Genomic DNA, 26,028 nt, shown 5'->3' with positions numbered 1-26,028 from the left:
TACCTCAAGCCAGACACCCCCGGAGCCCAGGACTCACTTCACTGTCACATATATGTTACACTCGTATCATGTTACAGGATGAGGGACTGGTGACCGGGCGACATGGATGAGGTGCTAAATGTTACCTCAAGCCAGATACCCCCGGAGCCCAGGACTCACTACACTGTCACATACATCTTACACTTGTATCACGTTACAGGATGAGGGACTGGTGACCGGGCGACATGGATGAGGTGCTAAATGTTACCTCAAGCCAGATACCCCCGGAGCCCAGGACTCACTACACTGTCACATATATGTTACACTCGTATCATGTTACAGGATGAGGGACTGGTGACCGGGCGACATGGATGAGGTGCTAAATGTTACCTCAAGCCAGATACCCCCGGAGCCCAGGACTCACTACACTGTCACATATATCTTACACTTGTATCATGTTACAGGATGAGGGACTGGTGACCGGGCGACATGGATGAGGTGCTAAATGTTACCTCAAGCCAGATACCCCCGGAGCCCAGGACTCACTACACTGTCACATACATCTTACACTTGTATCACGTTACAGGATGAGGGACTGGTGACCGGGCGACATGGATGAGGTGCTAAATGTTACCTCAAGCCAGATACCCCCGGAGCCCAGGACTCACTACACTGTCACATATATCTCACACTTGTATCATGTTACAGGATGAGAGACTGGTGACCGTTCGACATGGGTGAGGTGCTAAATGTTACCTCAAGCCAGATATCCCCGGAGCCCAGGACTCACTGCACTGTCACATATATCTTATACTTGTATCATGTTACAGGATGGACTGGTGACCGGGCGACATGGATGAGGTGCTAAATGTTACCTCAAGCCAGACACCCCCGGAGCCCAGGACTCACTACACTGTCACATATATCTTACACTTGTATCATGTTACAGGATGAGGGACTGGTGACCGGGCGACATGGATGAGGTGCTAAATGTTACCTCAAGCCAGACACCCCCGGAGCCCAGGACTCACTACACTGTCACATATATCTTACACTTGTATCATGTTACAGGATGAGGGACTGGTGACCGGGCGACATGGATGAGGTGCTAAATGTTACCTCAAGCCAGACACCCCCGGAGCCCAGGACTCACTACACTGTCACCCAGATAATCTTCATCGCCATCACCGCTAGCTTCCTCTCCATCATCACCGTCGTCGGCAACTCCATGGTGATGATATCCTTCAAGATCGACAAGCAGCTCCAGACCATTAGTAACTACTTCCTTTTCAGGTAATTTACTTCATAGTTCCAAAGTGTCAAATCATCATTAAGTTTAAAATCAATTACTGTATTTCAAACAGTCTACAAGACCTATGCTTCTCTAAATTCATGAGGTAGGCCTAACTGTTAAGTTTTTGACACCGATCTATAAACCGTGCTGATCAGTAGGTGTCGTTAATATTAAAGCCTAGTTCATTGATGATACGGTTAGAAACAGGCCTGGTTCACTGACATAATTAATGTTCTTAGCACATTCTGTTATGGACTAAGCAGTCTGTTTGGTGGTGTTGAAATTAGTCCATAACAAACAATCAGGGAAACCCCTTAGAATCCAAAAGTAAATAACATAACTTATTTTCCCCCAATAGTACCTATCTCTTTCAAAATTGTTTTTCAAATTAACTTCTACAAAATTAGCTTAACTCTGGAACCTTGATCAAACTTTTCTATTCATTTTCTGCTCCTTTGTCAGCCTGGCCGTGGCGGACTTCGCTATCGGGCTGATATCGATGCCGCTGTTCACGGTGTCAACTCTGCTGGGGTATTGGCCTCTGGGACCCCACGTCTGCGACACGTGGCTCGCCCTGGACTATCTGGCCAGCAACGCTAGCGTGCTCAATCTGCTCATCATCAGCTTCGACAGATACTTCAGCGTCACGCGGCCGCTCACCTACCGAGCCAAGCGGACCACCAACAAAGCTGCCTTCATGATAGGTCAGTAAACTGATCGAGTGCAAAACGGATTGGAAGGAATGAGGTAACTGATTCTTTTGATGAACCTTGATATTTTTTACCTTGGGAGGCCAAGTCGGCCAGCAAACAAAGCTGCCTTCATGATAGGTTAATGGTAGTGAAACGTGATCAAGTATGTAATGGATGTTACTAGACGGGTGGTGAAGGCTTTCTCTGCATTCTAAAAGAGAGTGCTGAAGCAGAAAAGAACAGGACTGAAAAATATAAGAACTGTATGAGGTAACTGTATCTGATTTAAGTCATTATCCTAGGAAGGCCATGTTGACCAACATACACGTTGCACTGTAGATGCAATCTTTTTGTCCTATTTCGGTCTGCCGATGGAAAAATTCTATAGAAATTCATAATCAGCTGCTGAGAATAGTTATTTGTGTAACTAGTGGTGAACGTGGCACTTTGCTGCACACGAGAGCAATGTTTACGCACGAGCCGCAGGCGAGTGCGGAATGATCTCGAGTGCAGCAAAGGCCTTTTTCACTCGTGTTACACATTATATTTTTCCTACAGTAACTATGAAGCATATAAATAATTAGTCTTTCAAACACTATACAACACGTTTTTAGGTTCAGCTGGCAACACAAATGGTGCCCTAGAGAAAGTAGTACCCGCGGTCCGTATCACTCCGCTATTTTTCCTCGGCAAGAAATGTGCTCCGCGTTTTGAGAATATAGTTCCGTATGTTTTTGTAATTTGAAGTGGTTTCCGCGCCTAAAAAAATGCTTTAAAGGTATTTTCTTGTTTATTAAGATCGTGGAAATGTTTTAAAAACGTTTAAAAGAAAAGTCCAAAAAGTTCAGAAATACCGAAACTATAAACACGAAATGACAGGTTAAATCGTAGTAGTCGGGGGGCAAACTGTATTCCGTGGGATTTTTTGTGAAGCAAATGTGTGACTATGTGGAATCTCTTTATTATATGTCACATAATGGTGTAGTACCGGGTGTTTACCCTCAAATTGCGGGGTTTGGTTTTTATGACGTCGTAAATCCAAGATGGCCGCCATGTGTGACATCTATTCATTAAATTAATAATAACTCTTTTCAGAGTAAAATAATCGAATTTTAATTTACACCATTGAATTCAGCTCAAAAAATCAAACAATTTGGTGTTTTGAATCATTGCTCTATGACCATTGGTTACCGAGATATTGAAGGCGTAAAACACAGAACATTGTCCCCATGTTATCCTTATGGGGAACAAATAAAATTGTATATCTAGCTTATTACTCAGCATATCTTAATAATAATTGGTATGTGGCTTCATTTAGTAGAGATCTACTTGATTATGGCCTAAAATCCCCTATTTTTACATTTCCGTGGCAGCAAACCTGCATACTAACTTCCAATGTTATTCTTATGGACAATTTTTTGCATGCTTGTTCATGAACATACTTTGAGAAATGATGATGTGTGGCTCCATTTTAATTATTTATTGAAGCATTTGTAATTCGTTGAGTATACAGGTCTGCTGCTACGGGTAGGTCTGCTATAAACAAATTATAGGTATTAGAAAATAAAATAAATTAGACTATAGTTATGAGGCATGTGTAATTTTGTAGGATTTTGAATTAAGCAATTGTATGATTGGTGGTGATAGATAGGTAATGACATGTAGAACCGTGTACTACGGAGCATTTTGTCTGAAAGTGTGGCCAAGCTGGTGTTTTCGGTCGCCATCTTGGATTCGCCATATTGGATGTTAATAACCTTTTTATACAATGCTAGTGTTGTGACACATCATTATGAACTAAATTTTCACGCTGATTTCAATGCTGAAATATGTTTTTAAATATATTTTTTCGTTTGGAAGATATATTCAAATAAAAACTCTCTCCCATACATTTCTTACGGACGTTTCGTACTTTGAACATTTTTAAGATTATTTTTCTTATATCTCCAGTTCCTATTAACGCTTGCAGTTCGTTCTAGTCTTAAGATATTCAGTGATGTATGAGCTTTCATTTGAGCTATTGATCTTTAAATTCGGTTGAGTTAGAGCGTTAGAGTCGAGCTACGAACCCTAACACAATATTAGATTTAACTTATTACAAATCTGTTTATTTTATTTTATTTATTTATTTGTTAACGGTTGGACCATTTGTACATGAATAATACAATAATCTTACATACGGAAGAAGCAGAAAAAATCACAGGCCAGTACAAAAGTAGTGAAAAAAAAAACTGGAAAACAAGACTTCAAATACAAGACATAAAAAGATAAATAACAACTATAAATAACAAACTATAAATAACAAACTATGAATAACAAACTATAAGTAACAACTATAAATAACAAACTATCTGAACAAGTTGACAAAACGAGATATTCGAAAAACAAAACCAGTATAGGAACAATAACAATGATGCAATGCAGTAGCCGAGTGAAACTTCAGTAAAGAGGCAGAACAAACTTAATGAAAAACAGATAAAACTTGCAGAAAAATAACAATATGATAAACTCTGTACAAGAACAAGATATAACAATGCAATACCAACAGGATAGACTATATTAACAAAAATAAATAACAATGCAATAAATAGAAAGTTTGGAAATATGCAAAGATTGATGCAGGAGTTCAGCAAAAGAAGAAAAAAAAGTTCTGTTGTTATTAAAAGATGTATATCTCGGGTTATAAGTACGTCACTAAGTTCTTCCTGGTCTCAAATTACTTGGTTAATGTTTGATTTTACATTTTAATTATCACTAAATGTAATCTGACTAAGTTATTTTAAAATGAGCCATGAACCATCATTTAACATTAAATTATTTTTATGTCCAAAACTTTCTTTGGTTAAAGACATACAGGGCTAGTCATCAGTGTTACAATTTTTAGACGTGGAACCTTTTAGTCTTATATGCCTCATCACACATAATTTACTTTGTACTTACACCAAACAAATGTTGTAACCCTGATGACCAGCCCTGTATGTCTTTAATTGCTTTAACCAAAGAAAAATGTCTAAATAAAAATAATTATTAATGTTAAATAAAGGCCCATGACTCATTTTCAATTAGTCCGATTTCATTTAGTGATTAATAACATTTTAAACCAGACATTTACTGAGTAATTTAAGACTAGAATGAACCTTTTGCCGTATTAACAAACCGAGATATAAATCTTTTAATAAAACTGATTTGGAAAAAGTTAAATTTAATATTGTGTTGTGGTTCATAGCTCAACTCTAACTCGTCCGATTTTAATGATCAATAGCTTAAATAAAAGCCCTTACATCACTGAATACTTTAAGACTATAACGAATTGCAAGCGATAATAAGAACTGGATATATGAGAAAAATAATCAAAGTACGAAACGTCCGTAAAAGATGTATGGGGGGGGGGAGTTTTCATTTCAATATATTTTCGAAACGAAAGACGATATTTACAAACGGTTTTCGGAATTGAAATTAGCGTAAACATCTATAGTTTATAATGATGAGTCACAACACCAGCATTACATTTAAAAAAATATATTAATGTCCAATATGGTAGATCCAAGACGGCGGGCCAAAAACACCAGCTTGGCCACACTTTCAGACAAAATGCTCCGTAGTACACGATTCTATATGTCATTACCTATCTATCACCACCAATCATACAATTGCTTAATTCAAAATCCTACAAAATTACATATGCCTCACAACTATAGTCTAATTTATTTTATTTTCTAATACCTATAATTTGTTTATAGCAGACCTACCCGTAGCAGCAGACCTGTATACTCAACGAATTACAAATGCTTCAATAAATAATTAAAATGGAGCCACACATCATCATTTCTCAAAGTATGTTCATGAACAAGCATGCAAAAAATTGTCCATAAGAATAACATTGGAAGTTAGTATGCAGGTTTGCTGCCACGGAAATGTAAAAATAGGGGATTTTAGGCCATAATCAAGTAGATCTCTACTAAATGAAGCCACATACCAATTATTATTAAGATATGCTGAGTAATAAGCTAGATATACAATTTTATTTGTTCCCCATAAGGATAACATGGGGACAATGTTCTGTGTTTTACGCCTTCAATATCTCGGTAACCAATGGTCATAGAGCAATGATTCAAAACACCAAATTGTTTGATTTTTTGAGCTGAATTCAATGGTGTAAATTAAAATTCGATTATTTTACTCTGAAAAGAGTTATTATTAATTTAATGAATAGATGTCACACATGGCGGCCATCTTGGATTTACGACGTCATAAAAACCAAACCCCGCAATTTGAGGGTAAACACCCGGTACTACACCATTATGTGACATATAATAAAGAGATTCCACATAGTCATACATTTGCTTCCCAAAAAATCCCACGGAAGCTGGATATGTGCAGTTTGCTCCTGGACTATAGTTATAATAGTCAATCAGCTGCTGATAGTATTATTATCTTTAAGTGTTGCCAACCTATTTCCAAGCGTACAGGGATTACGTGCATAATAGAACCACGCTGTTTTGTGTTGTTTCGTTGGAATCCTGATGTGCGGCAAAGTATAAACCGTACGGCAAAGTATAAACCGTACGGCAAAGTATAAATATGCAGCAATTAGCAGCTTTCTGTACTATAAACAGTACAAGGAAGCCAACTTTGTCGGGTGACTGTAGGAAAAAATACATTTTAGTTATTTAAATCTAGGCAATGGTATCGTGCAAAACACTTTGCCATTGACGTGGCAAAACATGTGGAATATACCTATTGCATTCGTTGAAGGAATGACCACTAAAGCCTGTTGTCATTCTGATCCGTACACTTGAGGTACAAAGTCAAACTTTATCCTCCTCGACCTGCTCATCACCATGCTTGTCATGTCCAAAATGCCTTGGCCAAAATACCATAACAGGTTCTCTGTAAATTTTAATCAACATCTAAATTATCTTAGAACTAATTCCTTTCTTGCAGGGTGCGCGTGGGGTATCTCGTTGCTACTTTGGCCTCCCTGGATTTACGCCTGGCCCTACATAGAGGGCAAGCGAACCGTCCCCGACGACGAGTGCTACATCCAGTTCATAGAGACCAACCACTACATCACCTTCGGCACGGCCATAGCAGCCTTCTACGTGCCGGTCTCCGTCATGTGCTTCCTCTACTGGAGGATATGGCGGGAGACGGAGAAGCGACAGAAGGACCTGCCCAACCTGCAGGCGGGGAAGAAGGACAGTAGTAAGAGGAGTAACTCCAGGTATGCAGACTCTTGGAAACGTTAACTCTGAAACTTATAGTCTGTATGACGGAACCTGTCGTCTGACCGGGTCTACCTTGGAGAGATACGAGTCTTAAACCATTGGCCAGTTCTCAGGTAGAGAAAGGTTGAGGAGACATATTCCATCATACAGAATATAACAGTTTTGGTAAAAAAAAACCTTAATCATTGCTAAAATACTCCAAAAGAACACTGTATACAGTATAATTCATTTAAAAACTATGGATACTATAGTCTGTATTCTAGGACCTTTCTCCTGACCCTCCATCAGGTTCATAGTTACAATTCAAATATCTTTAAATTAAAACCATTGTTTGCATATTGAGGGCTCTTTTCTAAGCATTGATGCCTTTTCTAATTCAAACCCAACGAAAATACAATTTGCATTTTCACTTTAATCTTAATTAAGTAAGTTGTCAACTCAGATCCCAGTTCAAAAAATGCTTGATAAGCTATCATTTAGGGGAAGATATAAACTTATTTTGTAACTGCTGGTGTACTCAATCCAGGATATAATAATGATGAGACTTAAACACTTCACCGAAAGTGCGTTAAGCTGGTTAAAAAAAAATCATGGACAACAATCTTTAGTGAACCCCTACTAACTGATTCTACTTGGAAAGTTATACCACACAAAGAACGTTTTTAGTTTCAAAATTTACATCTTGTCCAAGTGCTACAGTATATTTCATTTTAATCAAATGGCTAGGCTGAGGATTTATCGAGTAAAACATATATTCTAAGACTAAATTTGCTAAATAAACTCATCCGGAGTCGTATTGGGGAGTTTCCACTGTTTTGCTAGCAGTAAGCATAACAGAGCGAATGTTTGGTAAACAAATGATCGGACAGACGTTCGCTCGAACATTGTTAAAGTCAGCAGTAAATCGAATTGCATCTATGGATAAATACCGGTACATTTAACAACTTTTTCAAACACCTTTAGTTATAAATTTTACAAACTTTTAGTAAATCTAGAAAACTTTTATTTACAATACTTTTTAAAGATTTTGACGGTCAAAAGACGTTTAAATTTGTTGTGAAAAAGGTAAGGGTCAAATAAAATAAAAGTAAATGGTTTTAAAAATGAATACAACGTGTTATGTTCAAACAATTGAGATTTGCTAAGATAATTATGGAAAAATAAACAAAAGTTAATATCCTATCCGGAAATACAACATGAAATACATAAAGAGAAACGACAAAATACCATGTGAAAATAATCAACACTTTTTGTACCAACATTTTTTATTCGACTGATTATCTCGGACATTAAAGCATGTGTAAAAAAAACCCCATAAATCAAATTTAATATTGATGTTTTGACTGAACCAACCGAAAAGGAAAAGTCAATTGTGATATATTCGTCCCAATTTTAAGTTTGCATTGTATTAAAATAGATATCAAACTATTGAATATTTTAATTACCATACAAAATACATGCATTGAAATTCTTGCACGATGTTTGTTAATCAAAACTAACTGATGTGGAAACTCAATCAAATTAAGTTGGTCAAGGCTACATGATGATAAACACATGCATGAGACAAATAATTTAATGTTGTTTGTTTGATAATATTATGAATAACCTAAACCACCTTAAGTGGAATTTTCCAATGCAAAACACACTACTGAAAGGAATACAGTTGAAGGGTTTCAACTTAGGTTTAACTAAATTCTTGTGTGTTTAAGATGTTATTATTCTATTTTTACACTTGCTTTTTGCTAAAACACAGCTTCACTTCCAAGCTTTTCCCTTTGCACTGCATGCTTTTCAGGTTAATGCTACAAAAAGCATATTTTACTTGTCAATATGAGATAAATTTATTTATTTACCGTATCAATGACGTGATATTGAAAATTGGGTTTGATTAATCCGTTTCAACATTGCTCACAATAATTACGATAAAAGCTGAACAATTGAGAATTCTCTCAAAAATTAACAATTTGAATGGATAAAATACTCAACAAGACCCAACATTACATCCTTAAAAAAAGTTGCACATTGATTGTTTTTCAAGTGTAAACGTATACAATCTCTGATTTACTAACGTTATTAATTTTGACCTTATTTGTGCCAAGTTTTATGTTTTAAAAGGGTTCCCAACATGTGATATATTTTCCAATCCCAGTTTGTTTTTTAGTCTCTGACTGAATATGCTAGGAATTTTTTCTCATGCGTTTTTTATGTAAGGGTTTCTTTTCATCTACAGTTTTTGTTCTAAATTGAAAACTAACGCTAACGCTGTCAATTCACGGAGTATTGTATGAGGTGGGTTAGTGTTGCAATTGCAAAACCTCTAGGAATATGTAATGTTTCATAGTGTAAATTTGCTGGGTATTTAGAGGGAATATTTCCAATGGCAAAGTTTTCCCCTTCGACCAAAACACTAGACTAACCTCCCATATTAGTTTGACCGATTTGTATTCGAGTAGGCCATTATTAAGACCTCTTTCAGTCAAAGTGAGAGTTTAACTATTATTTACTAGATACATCTTATATCACACCGGTGGTTGAAAATAAAGTTAGTGCATTTTTTAACCTTATACGAGATCACGTAAACTATTTTCAGTACTTAACCGTACTTTAGGAGTTTGGAGGAGTAACACGTGTTTCCAAACTTCGATAAGTACGTATTTCAAACTCATCACTTAAGCGAACAAAATAGAAAGGAGATGTAGATGAGTTTTATACTGTATCCTAAATTCGATAAAAATACTTATCGAGAATGAACAAATAATACTTAACAATACAAAATTGTTAGGGTTTCTTGATTCTTGTAATTATTGGACATCTTACAAAAATTTGATGAATGCATACCTAGGGGAAGCTTTTGGACACTTTGCCAGGCATTCGGCACATGTATTCAAGACTTGAATGTATAGGAATAATTTTTGGGCTTTCGTGGTGTAAATACAATCCATCGTGGTTGATAAATGAATTATACATTTTGAGCTTTTTACGTAAAATCGGTAACTACAAACTCCGGACACCAAAGTTTGCACCAATGTTGGGAACCCTACCCTCCACGCCTCCCCGCTAGCACCGCTGTATCGTTGCTTGTCTTGTCCTTGCCACGGTGGCTGCAGTAGTGTGGTTAAATGCAGTGACGAGGCGGTCGACCTGGAGGAGTGGCGGAGGGCGAGGGCCGAGTCTGGGGCGAGGACCCTGACAGACGGCGAGCTGGACAGCGCCTTCCTGAGCCACGGCATCGCCTACTCAGACCACTGCAGACAGAGGGTGAGTGCATGTAGCTGTAGTTGTAGGGAGGTAGAGGTGGAGGTAGAGGTAGTGATGGAGGTAGACAAAGAGGTAGAAGTAGTGGTGGAGGTAGAGTTAGTGATGGAGGTAGACAAAGAGGTAGAAGTAGTGGTGGAGGTAGACAAAGGTGGAAGTAGTGGTGGAGGTAGAGATACAGCTAGTGGTAAAGTTAGAGGGTATAGTTGATGGTAGACGAAGAGGTAGAAGTAGTGGTGGAGGTAGACAATGAGGTAAAAGTATTGGTGGAGGTAGAGACAGATAGTGGTAAAGTTAGATGCAGAGGTATAGTCGGTGGAAGACGAAGAGGCAGAAGTAGTGGTAGACGAAGAGGTAGCAGTAGTGGTGGAGGTAGAGATACAGGAATTGGTAAAGTTAGAGGAAGAAGTATAGTTAGAGGTAGACGAAGAGGTAGAAGTATAGCAAGTACAGCAAGGTGGAGTTAGAGATACAGCTAGTGGTAAAGGTAGAGGAAGAAGTATAGTTGGAGGTAGACGAAGAGGTAGAAGTAGTGGTGGAGGTAGACAAAGAGGTAGAGGCATTGGTTATATAGTCAATGGTAGAAGTAGTGGTGGAGGTAGAGATACAGCTAGTGTTAAAGTGAGAGGAAGAGGTATAGTTGGAGGTAGACGAAGAGGTAGAAGTAGTGGTGGAGGTAGAGATACAGGTATTGGTAAAGTTAGAGGATGAAGTATAGTTGGAGGTAGACGAAGATGAACATGCACTTGTTCTGGCACTTAAGGTTTTTAGTGGTGGGAAATATACAGGTATTGGTAAAATTAGAGGAGGAAGTAGAGTTGGAGGGGAGGTAGACGAAGAGGAAGAGGTAGAAGTAGCGGTGGAGGTAGACAAAGAGGTAGAAGTAGTGGTGGAGGTAGACAAAGAGGTAGAAGTAGTGGTGGAGGTAGAGATACAGGTATTGGTATAGAGGAAGAAGTATATTTGGGGGTAGACGAATAGGTATAAATAGAAGATTCCTTAAAGACAAATAGTTTTCTACGTATAATTTGTGAACCCCTAACTTAGCCAAAATCCCACAGGCACATCGGAATTCACAGCTTTTCAAACTCAACTTTTATCTGGGGTAATTTATAACTGCACCACCCAGTTATCTTTTTTATTTAAGTAGAGTAAGTTTTACTTCAGGACAACGGATACAACGTTATGTACTGTCAGGATAAAAAGAACCTTATCGCGGGTGTGGTCAAGTTTATAAGCAGAATGCACCTTGCACTTTATCCATGCCAATGTTTGCTGAATTACTGTATTTATTTGTGTTTATCTACAACATCGAATAATTCTCCACAAGGGAACAACAGAACCCCTGATCTTCGTACTGTAATAGCTATCGTTGATCTTTTCTCATTATTTTATGGTGAAATAGCCTCTGGTGATGTAGTGTTACATTTAAGTTTTAATTTTTAATATTACCTCGCTTCATCAAATAATCCCACTACTACTAGCACCTAAAACTTTATGGTTTCAGACCCCTGGAGCCTACCTTCAAATGTAAAACTAATATCTAGTATCATTCCAAGTTGGAAAGATACGGTACTTCAAAGCTATTGGACCAACCCAAACCATGTCGTTTGTTCGTGTAATGTGTATTTTCCAATGGTTTTGACGGATCTGCCCAATTTGGGTGGTTAACAAAATAATTTGTCACAGCTGAAGATGGACTCTAAGAGTCTGAAACTAAAGTAGTATAGTATACCACTAGGATAATTTTGACGGAGAGGGAATATTGTAAACCTTTAAAGGTTAAATTATCTTTTGGTATTAGATAGCGATCTCATAGTTTTTAGTGTGTAGAAGGTTTGCCTTTAAATAGCTTCATGTGTAACATTTTAAGTTACTAGTTGGAATTTTCCATTACTGATATGATCACAACATAGTCAACTACTATCACGGCTTCATTAATGTATAAGGCAAACAATGCAGATGATAATAGCTTAACGGCCAAATACCAATTACCCTTCCCTTCCCCCCCTTCACCCCTCCAACACCAGTGTGTATTCCAGTCTCGCTTTGAAATATTTGAGTATACGTTTATTCATCTTTCCTTGATTATTACGTAGCACTTTAGTCGTAGTACCACCAAAGGTAACACTTATAAATGTTTATGCCAAAACCAATCTAGGATTGTTCCTCGTTTCCAGATTATTACAATTAATAAAATTTGGTCGTCGTTAAGCTAACAAATACTAAATTTTTGTTGTAGTGGTGTTTGCGGACCAAATATTTGACATATACAAAGGTTAAGTTACCTTATGTCGCTTGTGGTCCAAGTCTTGTCCTTAAGGATTATACGCATTTTGGCGCGAACACCAACGTCAGATCCATAAGAACTAATTCGAAAGTTCACAAAAAAAAAATACATAAACACAAAATCACTGGTTGATCGTTATTTAGCATAATTTTTACTTGGTAACGACACGAAACAAATAATAAACAAGAAACAATAATAACAAGAGACAAATTGTAAACAAAACACTACCTCTACAGTAAACTGGACAGAACTAACAATAAAATTGGCTTCAGCTGTTCCATAAGGAATCTATTCTATAATATTAAAACGAAACTGGGTTTTTTTATTTCACGATTCTGAATCAACCACTTGACGGATTTTCATGATTTTTGTGTTGAAAGAAAGATAATTTTGAGAACTAGGGAATGTCGAAGCCATAATTTTAGTTTAGGGTCCCAGTTTTTTAGAAATTAAGTTTTAATTTTCAAAAAGTCTAGCAGCCGACGGACGAGTTAAAGTCGTTTTACTGGTGGTTTAACTAACAGCTGGTTTCTAACTGTCATTGAAATGTTTATGTCACAAGATGTTTGTATACAAAACTATTGATCCAGAGTTTGCCTACACACTATTTTACTTTAAAATGCAGTTTATTACCTACCGTAAAAGATCTATGTTATCAGGAGATTGTGTGTACACATGAAAATGTCAACCGGTGTAGTAGGTCTCCAGAAAACTGACCAGTAAGCTGCAGGGTGTCAGTAGAAACCAAAATCGATTCATACCATATCATAACTATCCCAGTAGTACTGATGATTCAGAAACTTGATAAAGGGGTACATTCCAAAAGTCTCAGATCTCGGATGGGCTGGGCAGGCTTTGCATGGCGGAGAGAAGATACTTCAACTTTTAAAAGTGTATTCCAAGGAGTACTACAAGGTAGAAGACCACTTGGAAGACCAAGTAATGAAAGACATCTTCAGACTGGTATCTTCCTTAGAAATGGCAAGGGATAGAAGAGAACGGGAGGCCAGGATCATTTTAGAGGTTTCAGTGGCCAAGGTGGTAAAATAAGGTAGGTAAGTGATAGTAGGCCTATGCAGTGGAAGGTGGTATGTAGCTGCTGTAATGAAAGCAGTGTGTGTGAATCGGCCACCAAGTTGTAAACTAGCTGTTCTGAATCATATACAGTTTTAATAGACTACTCGATTCCCGTACGTAGGACGGGCCAAACCGCTCGTTATCCTTATTGTTAGTTCTGTCCGGTTTTCTGTAGATGTCGTGTTTTGTTTACAGTTTGTTTCTTGTTATTTCAGTAATGTAAAACCTCGTTTAACCAAATAAAACTATCTAATCATAAACAATAACTCGTGCACTAGCTATATAACCAGACAGTGAGACACAAATAATGAGAAACTAACCCTAAAATAATAGAAACAAATTGTAAACAAAACACGACACATACAGAAAATTGGCTTCAGCTGTTCTATAAGGATAGAAATCTACTAAGGGACTATGTTTTATCTATAATTTTATCTAACAGCCCTTTGTGGAATTGAACAAATTTCAAACTAACTACACAAAATAAAACGTTTTATTCATTCAAAATTGTTTATTCTACGGTATCTTAACTAAAACAGTGAAGCACAAATTGTAAAATTAAGCCTAAAATAATACAAACATGACATCAGCACCCTCAAATGTGAACACCCAAAATGAAACACACTTGTACTATCTGAAGTCAACGATAAAGATGTTCTTTTTTCAAAAGAGGTGTAATGTAAAAGGCCAGAGTTTTTGGCTGCGACCTTTCATCTAGTTGTTTTAGCGAATTTCCCCTATGGGGAATTAGGTTTTTTCATACATATTGAGGCACTCACAGTGTATAGATTAGTTATTTTGTAAACTAACATCCCCTTTAGTAACAAGACCTAGGTTTGGGCCGTTCCCTAACAATAAAACCGTAAAAGATGCTTTGGGGTGGAAACAAAAAACTACAAAAAGTAGCGTAAACTGCCATAAACACTAAATCACATTCGGATTCTAGGGCAAAGCCAACCTATTTAGACTGTTTTATTACATTGAGTTCAGGCTGGAATGATTAGTCAATAGATTATACAGGTCAGATATTAACTATTAACTAATGCACTTTATCAGTCACTCAGATTGTCTATTTGCATTGATTAGAAAGGTCGCCACTAGCAAATCAACGATAGGCTAACATAGGGACAGTGTCAGTCAGTCAATACAAATGTACGGTAATAATACGTTATGAATAGTTTAACCTACTGTCAACACCTCGACGATATTAAGTTGGTATTAAGTTGATAAGTATAGGCTATATTGTCTTAATAATCATTTTAACATTACGTCCTATTTCATTTTAACTAAAAATAAGGCATAAATCAAACTTCCATAACTTTTAATGATGCTGATAAAATAGTAAATCCAAATAATAGATTGCTTACACCTAAACAAGTATTTGGAAGATTGTTCAATTTGGGATAAAGCAGACACTGTAAAACACATTCTAAAAAATCAATTGACATGAGTAAACTTGTTATGGGTTTTTGTTTACATTCGGCTCAATGACGTGTTTGTTTGTATTTATTATACATACCGTTTCTGTTTCTGATATCTGTGGTTTAAACCTTTAAACGGTTCTTATAAGAAAAGTCTTTTCGTTTGAATCGCATGTATGATATAACAGCTGACCGCCACTGTTATAAATCATGTTGTTGTGATGAATTTTAGCAACTGCAAAAAACAGGTAAATATTTATTTTCTCATTGGTTATGTTTGGATTTTAAATCCTTCATTATTTTACAACAAATTTTTACGTTCACGCAAATATTGTTCACGTGGAAAGTTTCGATGATTAGATTGTGTTAGTTGTACTGACTTTTCAATTATATCAAGCAGACCACCTAAAGATGCACTTCAAAGACACAGAAGACTTTATTGAACTAAGCTTTGAGGGTAAAAATATATTGAAATATTAGTGGCTAAAAATAGAAAAACAAAATAAAGATAAAATATACATTGTAGAAAATATAGATGCAATTAGCCTTGTTACGTTTGTGACCAAAACAATTCATAGCGTTCCTAAATTTAAACGTTCTTCAACAAAATTTATTCAACCTCTGATTCGTTACTTGATTTTATATTTATGAAGCACGTGGAAGATTTTGGGTTCACCAATGAAGAGAAACTAAAGATCATCGAGAGTTTGGTACTCGAAAATAGTGAAATCAAACTAATAAAGGAAGAAATCGCGGAGCTAAAAAAGGAACTCTCGGATCTGAAAAATGTTTTATCCAAACATGAAATAACTGATAAACAATACCTTTCAACAAGAAATTATTATTACAGCAGTTCCCCGATGGACGTTTTGAATTCCCCACATAATTTAGCAGAAACACACATGTTCTTCGGTAAGAACCACGAAGAAAGAATACCTCACAAAGTTGAATTTGAAATGAATGCAGAATCAAATCGCGAAGCTAAACAGGCTTTATTAAGACGCTTTCAATTTGAAAACTCATTAGGTGGATTTCCTCTGAATATTGAGCAAGAAAATCAAACGTTTCTGAAAACACAACATGTAGATACCAAGAAACAAGAGCAAAATACTTCACAATCGGATGAAATAGGAATATACATTCAAGATAATTGTACTAACCAATCATGTCTTCTCCATACGGATAAATTCAACCAAGAATGTTTCAAAGAAAAACAAAAGCTACAAAACATTTACATGAGAAATCCCAAGAGTCCTTTTTACATACCAGAAGATTACATTGACATCAATGCCTACCAAAAAGGGTTATTTGCCCATAAATTGAACCCAACGCAGGTTCTGTATGAGATCTGTGGGATTTGCTGCTGGGGCAAGCCAGAATTTGTTGATGGGGATATACTCAAAGGCTTCATGACATGTGTGAAGATAAAGGGGTACAGTTTCATGTCTTCGCATTTGGGGAGAAGTAAAAAGATTGCACGACATCTTGCATCTACTGCGTTCTTGAACGAAATCGGCTTCAAGTTCACCTTCCAAAATATACAATGATGAAGAATTACAATGGTCATCAAGGGTGTATCAGAATCTCCAATATTTACCTCGTGTTAGTGAAATACATACAGTGAGTGATTGAAATATTTCTCCCCCTTTAAAATGGTTGTATTAAAATTTGACCTCTACCCTAAGATTTATTATGCTACGTGAAAGTATCTCTGAGTATCTTCCTACCTAGTGCGGTCTTTTTTGTATAATTTAAAAACAAAATTTATCTTGCAAAATGACGTACTTTTTAATTGATTAATAAAGGATTGATTGATTATACTTTACCTAATTATTTTATAGAAAATGTTTTGACAAAAAAAAATTAAATTGATTTTACAGTAAACATATCACTGGGTTAGATGGATAGGCAGCAAAGACAGCTAAGGGGACTCTTTTAAGGGAATGACACTTGTGTGTTAATTTACTCCAAGAAAATCTGTAAATAAAATGTTCATTTGGCCAAATAGTATTTGTGCTGTAAGTTGGACACATGAATAAATGACTCTTTTATATTATTTGCGGATTACTTCCCTACATTAAATAAGTTTTACAAACAGAACTCCTCGTCGGCCTAAATATTTGGAAACTTACACAACTTTACTGGTATAAAAAGTCATAACCTTGGGGAAAGTTATGGAATTTCCTCGCAGTGACAGACTGATGAGCAAAGTTGGACCTAAGTTGGTAGTCAAGATGCCTTCAGTTCCAGAACTGCCCGCCAGGGGCGATCTTGTAAAGTTGTGCTTAATTAAGCATAGCGGGCACTCCGGCACTCCAAGAATGCTCTCAGCTAAATACTTCAATTATAAGTCGTTTTAGAAACAGACACCGTCTTAATGAGAGTTTTACATTTTACGTGAACAAAATCCACCTCTAAAGGTGTTTTAGGAGTAAATAATCGTGTTTGTCATATAAATGTTATTAATACCTAAAATCAAACGCAATTAGAGTAGTATCGATGAAGAGTGATCTGGTTCAATTAATGAGTTTTACCCTAGACATGGGCTTAAAGTACTTCACTTGATTGTCGTTTTACCTTACAGTTTAATGTGGGGCCGTGTGGTCATTTAAAACTGAAACAATTTGCAACAATAATAATCCAAAATTTAAAGAAAAGTAGACAACTTATGTTGAAGTATTGTAACTATGTACGTAGTCTTGTTTCTTTAAATGGGAAGATTTCTTACATTCAGATAGAAGTTTGACATGCTGAATAAACAATTACCGTTTTGTATTTTTTACATAGATACATTACTTCACATGCGATTAATATCTTATGTCATACCATACACGTTACGTCTGTACAAAACGAAACTCCCAAAAGGAACCGACATATTGAAAGACACGCCAGTAGTATCGTTAGGTTTCGATTAAAAATGTCTTTAAACTATAGAATTTAAGCGAGATCGTTTGGGCTATCATAAATAATTCCCCATATTCTTGTGCATGGTAAACAAAATGAAAATCGTAATACCTTTTCTTGGCATGTTTTATGTCACAAAAAATCCCCTATACCAAAATCTCGAACACAGTTTAAACAAACACATTTATACAAATTCTTTCACCGAATACCAACGTATAATGTAACCAGTTAAAAACTAACTGTATCAACAAAAACATGAATATATTAATTTTGTCAAAACCAAAATTTTATTTGACTTTTCAGTTCCAAACTTGGAATTAACAAAATACGCTGATTGTGCTGTGAAAGACTCGGCTGAAAAAGGTGTAAACTGGGGTGAAGCAAACTGGGAATTGATTGAGAGAACGAGGCAGCGGCAAGGGCGTCTAGGGGGTGGTAGGAATGGGTAGGGGTTGGTATGGTAGGGGGGGGGTCTGATAATCGAAACAGCGTGCCACTGACAGGCCTCGGGTACGATACGAGCGGCGAGCGGTGAGCGGCAAGCGGCGAGCGGCATCCTGAGCGGCACGTGAGCGGCGGTGGTGGCTACGATACAAGCGGCACATTTATAACGCTCATGAAATTTCCCAAGTTTTATAAGTTAGTTTAGTACTAAATGGTAAACTATGCTTACCTGCAAGACGTATTGCGACTTTGGTTGCTATCTGACAATTGTTTGCCTTTAAAGAAAAACTTAGTTTATAGAAAAACCACTTTTCTGGTGACTGAAGTGTTTTTAAACTTCCTTGTTGGTCATTCCACAAACATTACCTGGGCTGCACCTCACGTATAGACTCGTATCGCATGTTTGCTGATGTTTTCCTGTCATTTTAGGCCGAACAAAAGCATGACTCACCTGAGCGGCGAGCGGCGTTTTCGCGAAAATCGGTTTTGACTTGGAACCATGAGCGGCGCTGAGCGGTGCCGCTCACCGCCGCTCGCCGCTCAGACTTATCGTGGCCACGCTCAACAAATTTACACGCAACCAAATGAGACCCGATGTCAGAGCGGCGCCGCTCATACCGCTTGCCGCTCACCGCTCGCCGCTCGCCGCTCGTATCGTACCCGGGGCCACAGCCTCTTCACGTGGCAACTGGCAGCTAGGAGTGGACACAATCATAGCTCCTCAACCCACTACACAAACACAATGTCATGTTTGCACTGTTATGGGTTGTCTACGTACATGGTACAAGGGATGTTAGGGTTTTGTTAACATTTCAAATTTCTTACTCGCTGTTTGGATGCAGAGTTTATGACTAGATGTGTAATATGTATTGGAATAGTGGACCAGCGTCCTATTGTAAAATTTGAAGTGTGTTCTTGTGTTTCATGTCGATAACGTTTATAGTGTGATTTATTTATATTTCACTTTTATTGTACGATAGTTACGAATTGTGCTTTACTTGTTGGCTATGATCCCAGAGAATAAGCAATTGTAATTATATCAATTTTTATTAGGTAGAATATTTTTTTTTAATTTGAAAAAGTAACCCCCTGCTGTCAAAATGTTCCTTGCGAAAATCTATCAGAACTAAGATTAAAATTGTCTTTCTGATCCATAAGGATGACAAATGTAGGCCTACAGAGAGATAGTTTTTAAAATATGGTATCGAATGGCACATCCAAGCTTTGGGCTGTAACCTAATATAAAGTTGAAAGTGTGTATAGTTTCCATTTATTAACAACTCAGGTTTGGAGTCAGCTAATGAAATAATTTATTATAATTTTTATGTTAAATTTGTTACATGACTGATACAGTATATATTTGGTGATTGCAGAAGGCGAAAGCGTTGACTTGGGCGTGGATCAGAGAATGGTGCATCGCCTGGTGGCACTCGGGGAGAGAAGACGAGGACCCAGACATAGAGGACACTCCTAGTGATATGGGGTACTCAGTGACATTGCAAAATACTAGGTTTAAATAAATAGTAGGTACGAAAGTAACAGTTCCAAAGATTAACCTAGTACAACCAACGAACAGTATGACGAGAAGCTAGACGGTACGGGGTACTCGTTAGTGACATTGCCATACTTTGGATTTAGATAAATAATAAGTACGAGATAATAATAATAGGTAACTGTTCCAAAAAAATTACAGTTCAATATAATGACAACAAGGGGAGGGGTCTAGGTTATGGAGTACTTGTACATGTACAGTATTGAAGTAATAAGTACCACAGAAACTGTTTTAAAGCAATCTAGTACAACTGATCCCAAAATTCCAAATAAGCTTATCCCTTAAACATACAATCAAATCGCTAATCGACTTGTTGAAAGAAAATGATTAATTTCCAACATGGCTGGAGTTTGAGAATGAGTTAACGAGTATACTAGTCCATTGCACAGCTGTTGGATTTTGACATGCAATTCTGTTCTGAGTTATTAATACGATTTGTTAATAAATATAAAATGAATACATTTTGTAAGTGGAAAATACATTTAGTATCGAACAAAGGTAGAGATTGTGTCAGCAGTAGCCTCGAGCGGTGTCGGGCAGGAAGGAACGCCTCAGCGGAACACATTCCATGTCTGACGCGCTCAATTTATATATTGTTTTAGTAAGCTTATTTTGTTTTAACACGTATTTGATTGAAATACTAGGTCCATAGATTTTACATGTTTTATAAACATTTTAACTTTACGACGTACAGATTAATGTTATTTGTAGATAATAACGCGCAAATCGTAATAAATGTGCTTTACAGGTTTATGATATGAAGAAAAATTGTCAACCAGAAATAAACAAAAAGATGGTAATAAACGTAATCATTGCAAAAGCAACCACTAAAGGAGCAATAACAATATGAATGAGGGGGAATGAGTTCTGAATAGTACAGTCAGATAGTCAGAAAACTACTTACGAACTACCAGTATCGTTTTAAAAATTATGTATGACAACACAGATGGAAATATTGAGGAAAACTCTAAAATGATCAGACAAGAAAATTGATTTTTACAACTATATTTTACGTACTACGTATTTAAGATTTTCTATTATGACTAATGGTACAAAAAAAATGTATAGGTTATAATTTTACAAAAAATATGTCTATTTATTCAAATATTAAAAAAATGTATATTACCGTAGCAATAGTTTGAAAAGTGAATAGGTACCAAAGTATTGTATAAACAGTAGGTATAGTCAAACTGCAAAAGTAACTCTTATACATCGATATTTGTTACAAGAAGTAACAGTTGCAAAGAACAGTTACAAAAGTAACAGCAATAATAACAGTTGCAAAAAATAATAGTTTTTCTAGGCACGAGCCCGGGAATGTTTTTCACATTACTTCAGGCTAGACCTAGGGATTGCGGGACTATCACTTAGATAAAATCCATTGGTGATTTCGTGCGATTTGAGCCCGGGACATCAGGGACCGAAGTCCCGTGCTCTCGCTACTAGACCAGCTCGCTCCCCCAATAAAATAGTAGTCTGAAAAATAACCGTAGCAAAAGTAACACTGTGTTTTGTTCCAGGTACGCGACCCCCGTCAGTGTGGAGACGCCTCTGCCGTCGAGTCTGTCAAGAGGAACGTCGCTCAACGTGATCCGCGACCCTTACGCCGCGGGAAATGTTCCTCCGCAGACTCCGCCGTCGAGGATACATCCTCACGGGCCAATCGTGTCTCACCACGTACACTACGACGGTCGCAGCCTACCTTCGGCCAACCGGCTGCAGGCGAGGTCGCTCTCCACCGACTCGGTACCTATTATATGGCTAGAAGTAACAGTTGCATAGAACAGTTGCAAAGAGCAGTTGCAAAGAACAGTTACAAAAGTAAAAAAAATAATAACAGTTGAAAAATAATAGTTTTTTTTTGTCCTAGGATGCTAAGCCCAGGGTTGTTTTTCACATTACTTCAGGCTTGACCCCAGAGGTCAATTTTAGTCTGTTATTTACCTGGTACCAGTGGTACCACGGACTTGGCTCAATTCAATGTTCGTTCATTTTCTATTTAAAACTGGATTAAACATTTAGCTAGAGAATGTTAAGTCTTCTACTATCTAAAGATGTACATTGGATAACATTCCTTAGAGGAAAAGCCATCAATTAGAAAATAAATGTGAAGATGTTGTAGTAAGAAAACTATTCAGGAGGTTTGAGGGACCTTTCGTTTCATAGATGGATTATGGATTATGGTTATAAACCATATGGATTATGGTTTTAGCCAATGTGTTTAACGATGTAGACGATTTCCCTTAAGTAGTCATAATCGAATTAAAGAGCTGAATTTTACTATTTAATTTAACTATAATTTTGTAGATCCCTAATTAATAAATGTATGTTTTGGATGCTAGGCCAAACTAATCAACAATACATCGGGCGAAATTTCATAGGTTAAATACATACGAAATATTAAGAAACCTGCCTCATATATTTTCTTTTTCCTTTTGAAACTTCTTATGTATTTTATTGTATTCTAAAAATCAACAAATACTACTGCAAACGCTCGGTGCACAATAAGCTGTTCTAGCTGCGATGCAATCCCATGGTTACTTGTAAGACCCTCTGTAAAAAAATAAATAAAATAATAATAAAAACTGCAAATGCCCTTGTGTGGGTTATTTGAAATAATAAACAAAAAATAATCTGGCCAAATCAATCGTACACTGTAATTACCGAACTGTTGAGCAAAGAGCGAGCGGCGAGCGGGTTAGGCGAGAAGTACGATGTTAAAATAATGAAGCAGCGATGAGCACAAGCGCTCACAGCCGCGAGCTAGCAGCTAACACTGCTTCATTACTTAAACAGCTGTTGTACCTTGGCCTCCCACTCTTTAAATACCTTCTTTCACTCCACTCTACTCCTTCACTGCTGTGTAGACTTGTAAAGCGTTAGATTACGGACATGGTTAAATTACACATACTAATAAGTTGTTGAGTGTTTTATCCTTAGGAAGAGTGTTTGTCGATGACATAAGATATAAATTTTCTCAAATGGGGTTTAGAAAATAAAATATTTCAGTGTTCAATAGTCAATGGTATTATCTTTGACTATTAATACAACTTGACATTCCATTCCTATGCTCAATTTGTAGCCAGATTTTTCATCAAAATCGTCGTAGTTGATGTGAGCCCCCGACAGATTGCGCTGAACTAAATTATTAAATTCTGTCAAATAGACAAAATTTAATTCGTATTGCAATTCAAATATATTTGAGTTCATAATAGGGTTAAATTTTATTTTTTATTAGAACAGATACCGTACTCAATATTGTCAATATTGAGACTAATTTAAATGTAAACATGTTTTTAGCAATTTAATTCGAAACTAAGATTGAAGTTGGCGGAATAATAACTAATACAGTAATAAATCTTGGTAACAGTCATTGATATAAGTTTTAACAGTCACACTAAATACTGTAAACAATTCTTTGTTGTGACTATGGTCCGTATGATGGAACCTGTCTCCTGACCGGAGGTCTACATGGAGACTGACCAATGGTTAAAGGCTATAAGACTACAGTATTATAAGATGTCCTTACATAATGGTTCGGATACAACTTTGTCGTAATCGACATAAAATAGTAATTTAATCAGCACACTCTGTCGGTGAACAGATTCAACCACTAGAACGTTCATTTCTAATCTAAAACTGGTCTAATCTGAAAAGGGAATGGAATGTTTAGGCCTATCGCAAATCAAATTTAGTAGGGTATCATCAATCAATTTTCCTTGAATTTTATTGTGAAAATTTCTTGACCAATAGAAAGTGGTTCTCCTATTTAGATTATTTTCACCGAACGTTTGAGTTACAAGTGTTTTCTGTGTAGGTGTACACCATACTGATCCGCCTCCCTGGCGACACAGCGGACTGCGAGGGTGCGGGGGACAACCAACCCTCCATCACAATGATCGCGGAAGCGGACGGCGCACCTCCGGGCCACCGGCCACTGCCTCGGCCCACGCACAACTCCACCATAGACTTCAACCTGAGTCTGCACCCCGCGGGGGCTAACCGGCGGCCCTCGCACATCACCGACATACGGATACCGCTCAACCCCAACGCCAAGATCATCCCCAAGCAGCTCGCGACGGGGCCCAAGACACTCCTGTCGGGCGCCAAACACCACCCGGCCAAGAAGAAAAAGAAAACGCAGGAGAAGAAGGCGGATAAGAAAGCGGCGAAGACTCTATCCGCGATTCTATTGACATTTATCATTACGTGGACGCCGTATAACATCCTAGTGTTGTTGAAGCCGTTGACGGCGTGTACGGACTGTATACCACCCGGGCTGTGGGACTTCTTCTACTTCCTGTGTTACATCAACAGCACGATCAACCCCGTGTGTTACGCGCTGTGCAACGCCAGCTTCAGAAGGACTTATCTGCGCATATTGACGTGCAAGTGGCATAATCGCAACCGCACGGCGATGAACAGGGGTTTCTACAACTGAGTGATACACCGTGATAAATTCCTCGACGGAACTTTAATATCGTTTTATAAAGTATTTTTTAATACGTATCGACCGTGGACGCGGTCTAGTATTATTTTCTAATTTGCTCATACATGTGCTCTCTCGTCTCGTCATCGGCAGGTCATAGGCCTAATGTAATCTAGTGTTTGTACGGACGGGACTGTTCGGATTTTGGAATCCACCGACTGTAGTACTCTCCATACTGGTTGAATTTAAGTAGCCGAAGTTATTACTTTCAAAACCTACATTGAAAACTGAAAACCTATTTTGATACGATAAAGTTTAAAACGGAATATAACACATAGTACGTGCAATATTGTTTCGGTTTGTTTAATAAAAATCTGTGATCGAATGAGCTTACGATTCATCAAACTCTCATCCGGAACTGACTTTTTAGATTAGCTTACGGTCTTCTCTTTTCAATTTGGAATTTTTGAAAGTAATTGACTATTGTAAAATTTAATATATACAGTAATATAACTATTTTTGTCAGAAATATGATTCGATTGAGATAAACGCAATTGCATTTACATTTCGATAGCTTTACAACTATCACTGTTCTAAATTGTTGTGGATAATTGTAAACGATCTGATCGCAGTTTTATAATGCCTATCAATATTTCAACATGCATCTATTAATTCTTTTGATAAATTCCTATTTAATCCTAATGAAATAATTTCACACAAAAAATATTTGCTTACTTATTTGGTTTTAACAAATTTGGAATAAGTAAAAAAGAAACTTTAGGGTCCATTGGCAAAAATCTGGTTGAACGTGTGGTATGATTCGAATGATACGACTCAGTCAAAGAAGTTTAATATCAAAAACACAGAGACCAACAATCTTTCATCTCACAACACGCAGAGACCAGTTTATTTGTCAGCGTATTCGACTTTGTTTTACTTTCTAACAGCCGAATTGCGTTCAACTGTTGGTCAAAGTCGTCCGACTAAATTAAAACTCGTCATCTCAAACATTATTACTCTCTATCTAGAAAAGTATTCCAATATGAGTTATTTGTAAATTTAATTGGTACAAAAAGCTTGAGGTTAAGTAAAATTTTCGATCTTAATAACACTTTTATAGACTTTTTTAGACACCCCTAATATGTACTCGTTATGAAAAACAAAAATAAGTAAATAAATATTTGAATTTTAAAAGTACAAAATGTCCAAAAGATATTTAGAACTTTTTTAAATTTACAATAATATTTCAAAGTTTAAACAGTTTTATCAATTCTATTGATATTTTTGATATTTTATGCAAAGCTATGTACGAGAGGAAATAAGGTGGGATATACTATGAAAAACAAGGAAGTAGATCGTAATATTACAACGATTGCGATGGGGTCTCTCCAATATCTACAAGGTCAAAGTCAAAATCATTTAATCAGCCAGATTAACAATCATTTTGCATTGGCCAAGTCTTA

General features: G+C 36.9%; 1 protein-coding gene across 2 annotated transcripts; it reads left to right on the top strand.

Annotated features, from left to right (window-relative positions):
• Positions 1-1,072: 1,072 nt before the first annotated feature.
• LOC128993307 (muscarinic acetylcholine receptor DM1) lies at positions 1,073-25,649 on the top strand. 2 transcript variants are annotated; one of them, XM_054417116.1, is made up of 7 exons: positions 1,073-1,272; positions 1,736-1,977; positions 6,910-7,189; positions 10,319-10,451; positions 19,958-20,067; positions 21,657-21,882; positions 23,954-25,649. In XM_054417116.1, exons 1-7 carry the CDS (start codon positions 1,076-1,078, stop codon positions 24,575-24,577), a joined length of 1,812 nt encoding a protein of 603 aa, XP_054273091.1. In that variant the 5' UTR covers positions 1,073-1,075; the 3' UTR covers positions 24,578-25,649. The 2 variants fall into 2 exon arrangements, with proteins under 2 accessions (XP_054273091.1, XP_054273090.1); XM_054417115.1 differs by having other exon boundaries at positions 10,301-10,451.
• Positions 25,650-26,028: the final 379 nt, after the last annotated feature.

This window comes from Macrosteles quadrilineatus, unplaced genomic scaffold (assembly GCF_028750875.1).
Source record: "Macrosteles quadrilineatus isolate MER2022 unplaced genomic scaffold, UCM_ALF_1.0 Scaffold_4__1_contigs__length_99947679, whole genome shotgun sequence".
NCBI classification, from domain to species: Eukaryota; Metazoa; Arthropoda; class Insecta; order Hemiptera; family Cicadellidae; genus Macrosteles; species Macrosteles quadrilineatus.
The sequence above is the reverse complement of the archived record's forward strand: the minus strand, read 5'-3'. Positions and strand labels throughout refer to the sequence as shown.

Coding starts and splice junctions, on each gene's coding strand:
- LOC128993307 (XM_054417115.1), top strand. CDS start 1,076: ATGGATGAGGTGCTAAATGTTACCTCAAGCCAGACACCCCCGGAGCCC. Junction 1,273..1,735: donor AGTAACTACTTCCTTTTCAG/GTAATTTACTTC, acceptor CTCCTTTGTCAG/CCTGGCCGTGGCGGACTTCG. Junction 21,883..23,953: donor GGTCGCTCTCCACCGACTCG/GTACCTATTATA, acceptor TTTTCTGTGTAG/GTGTACACCATACTGATCCG.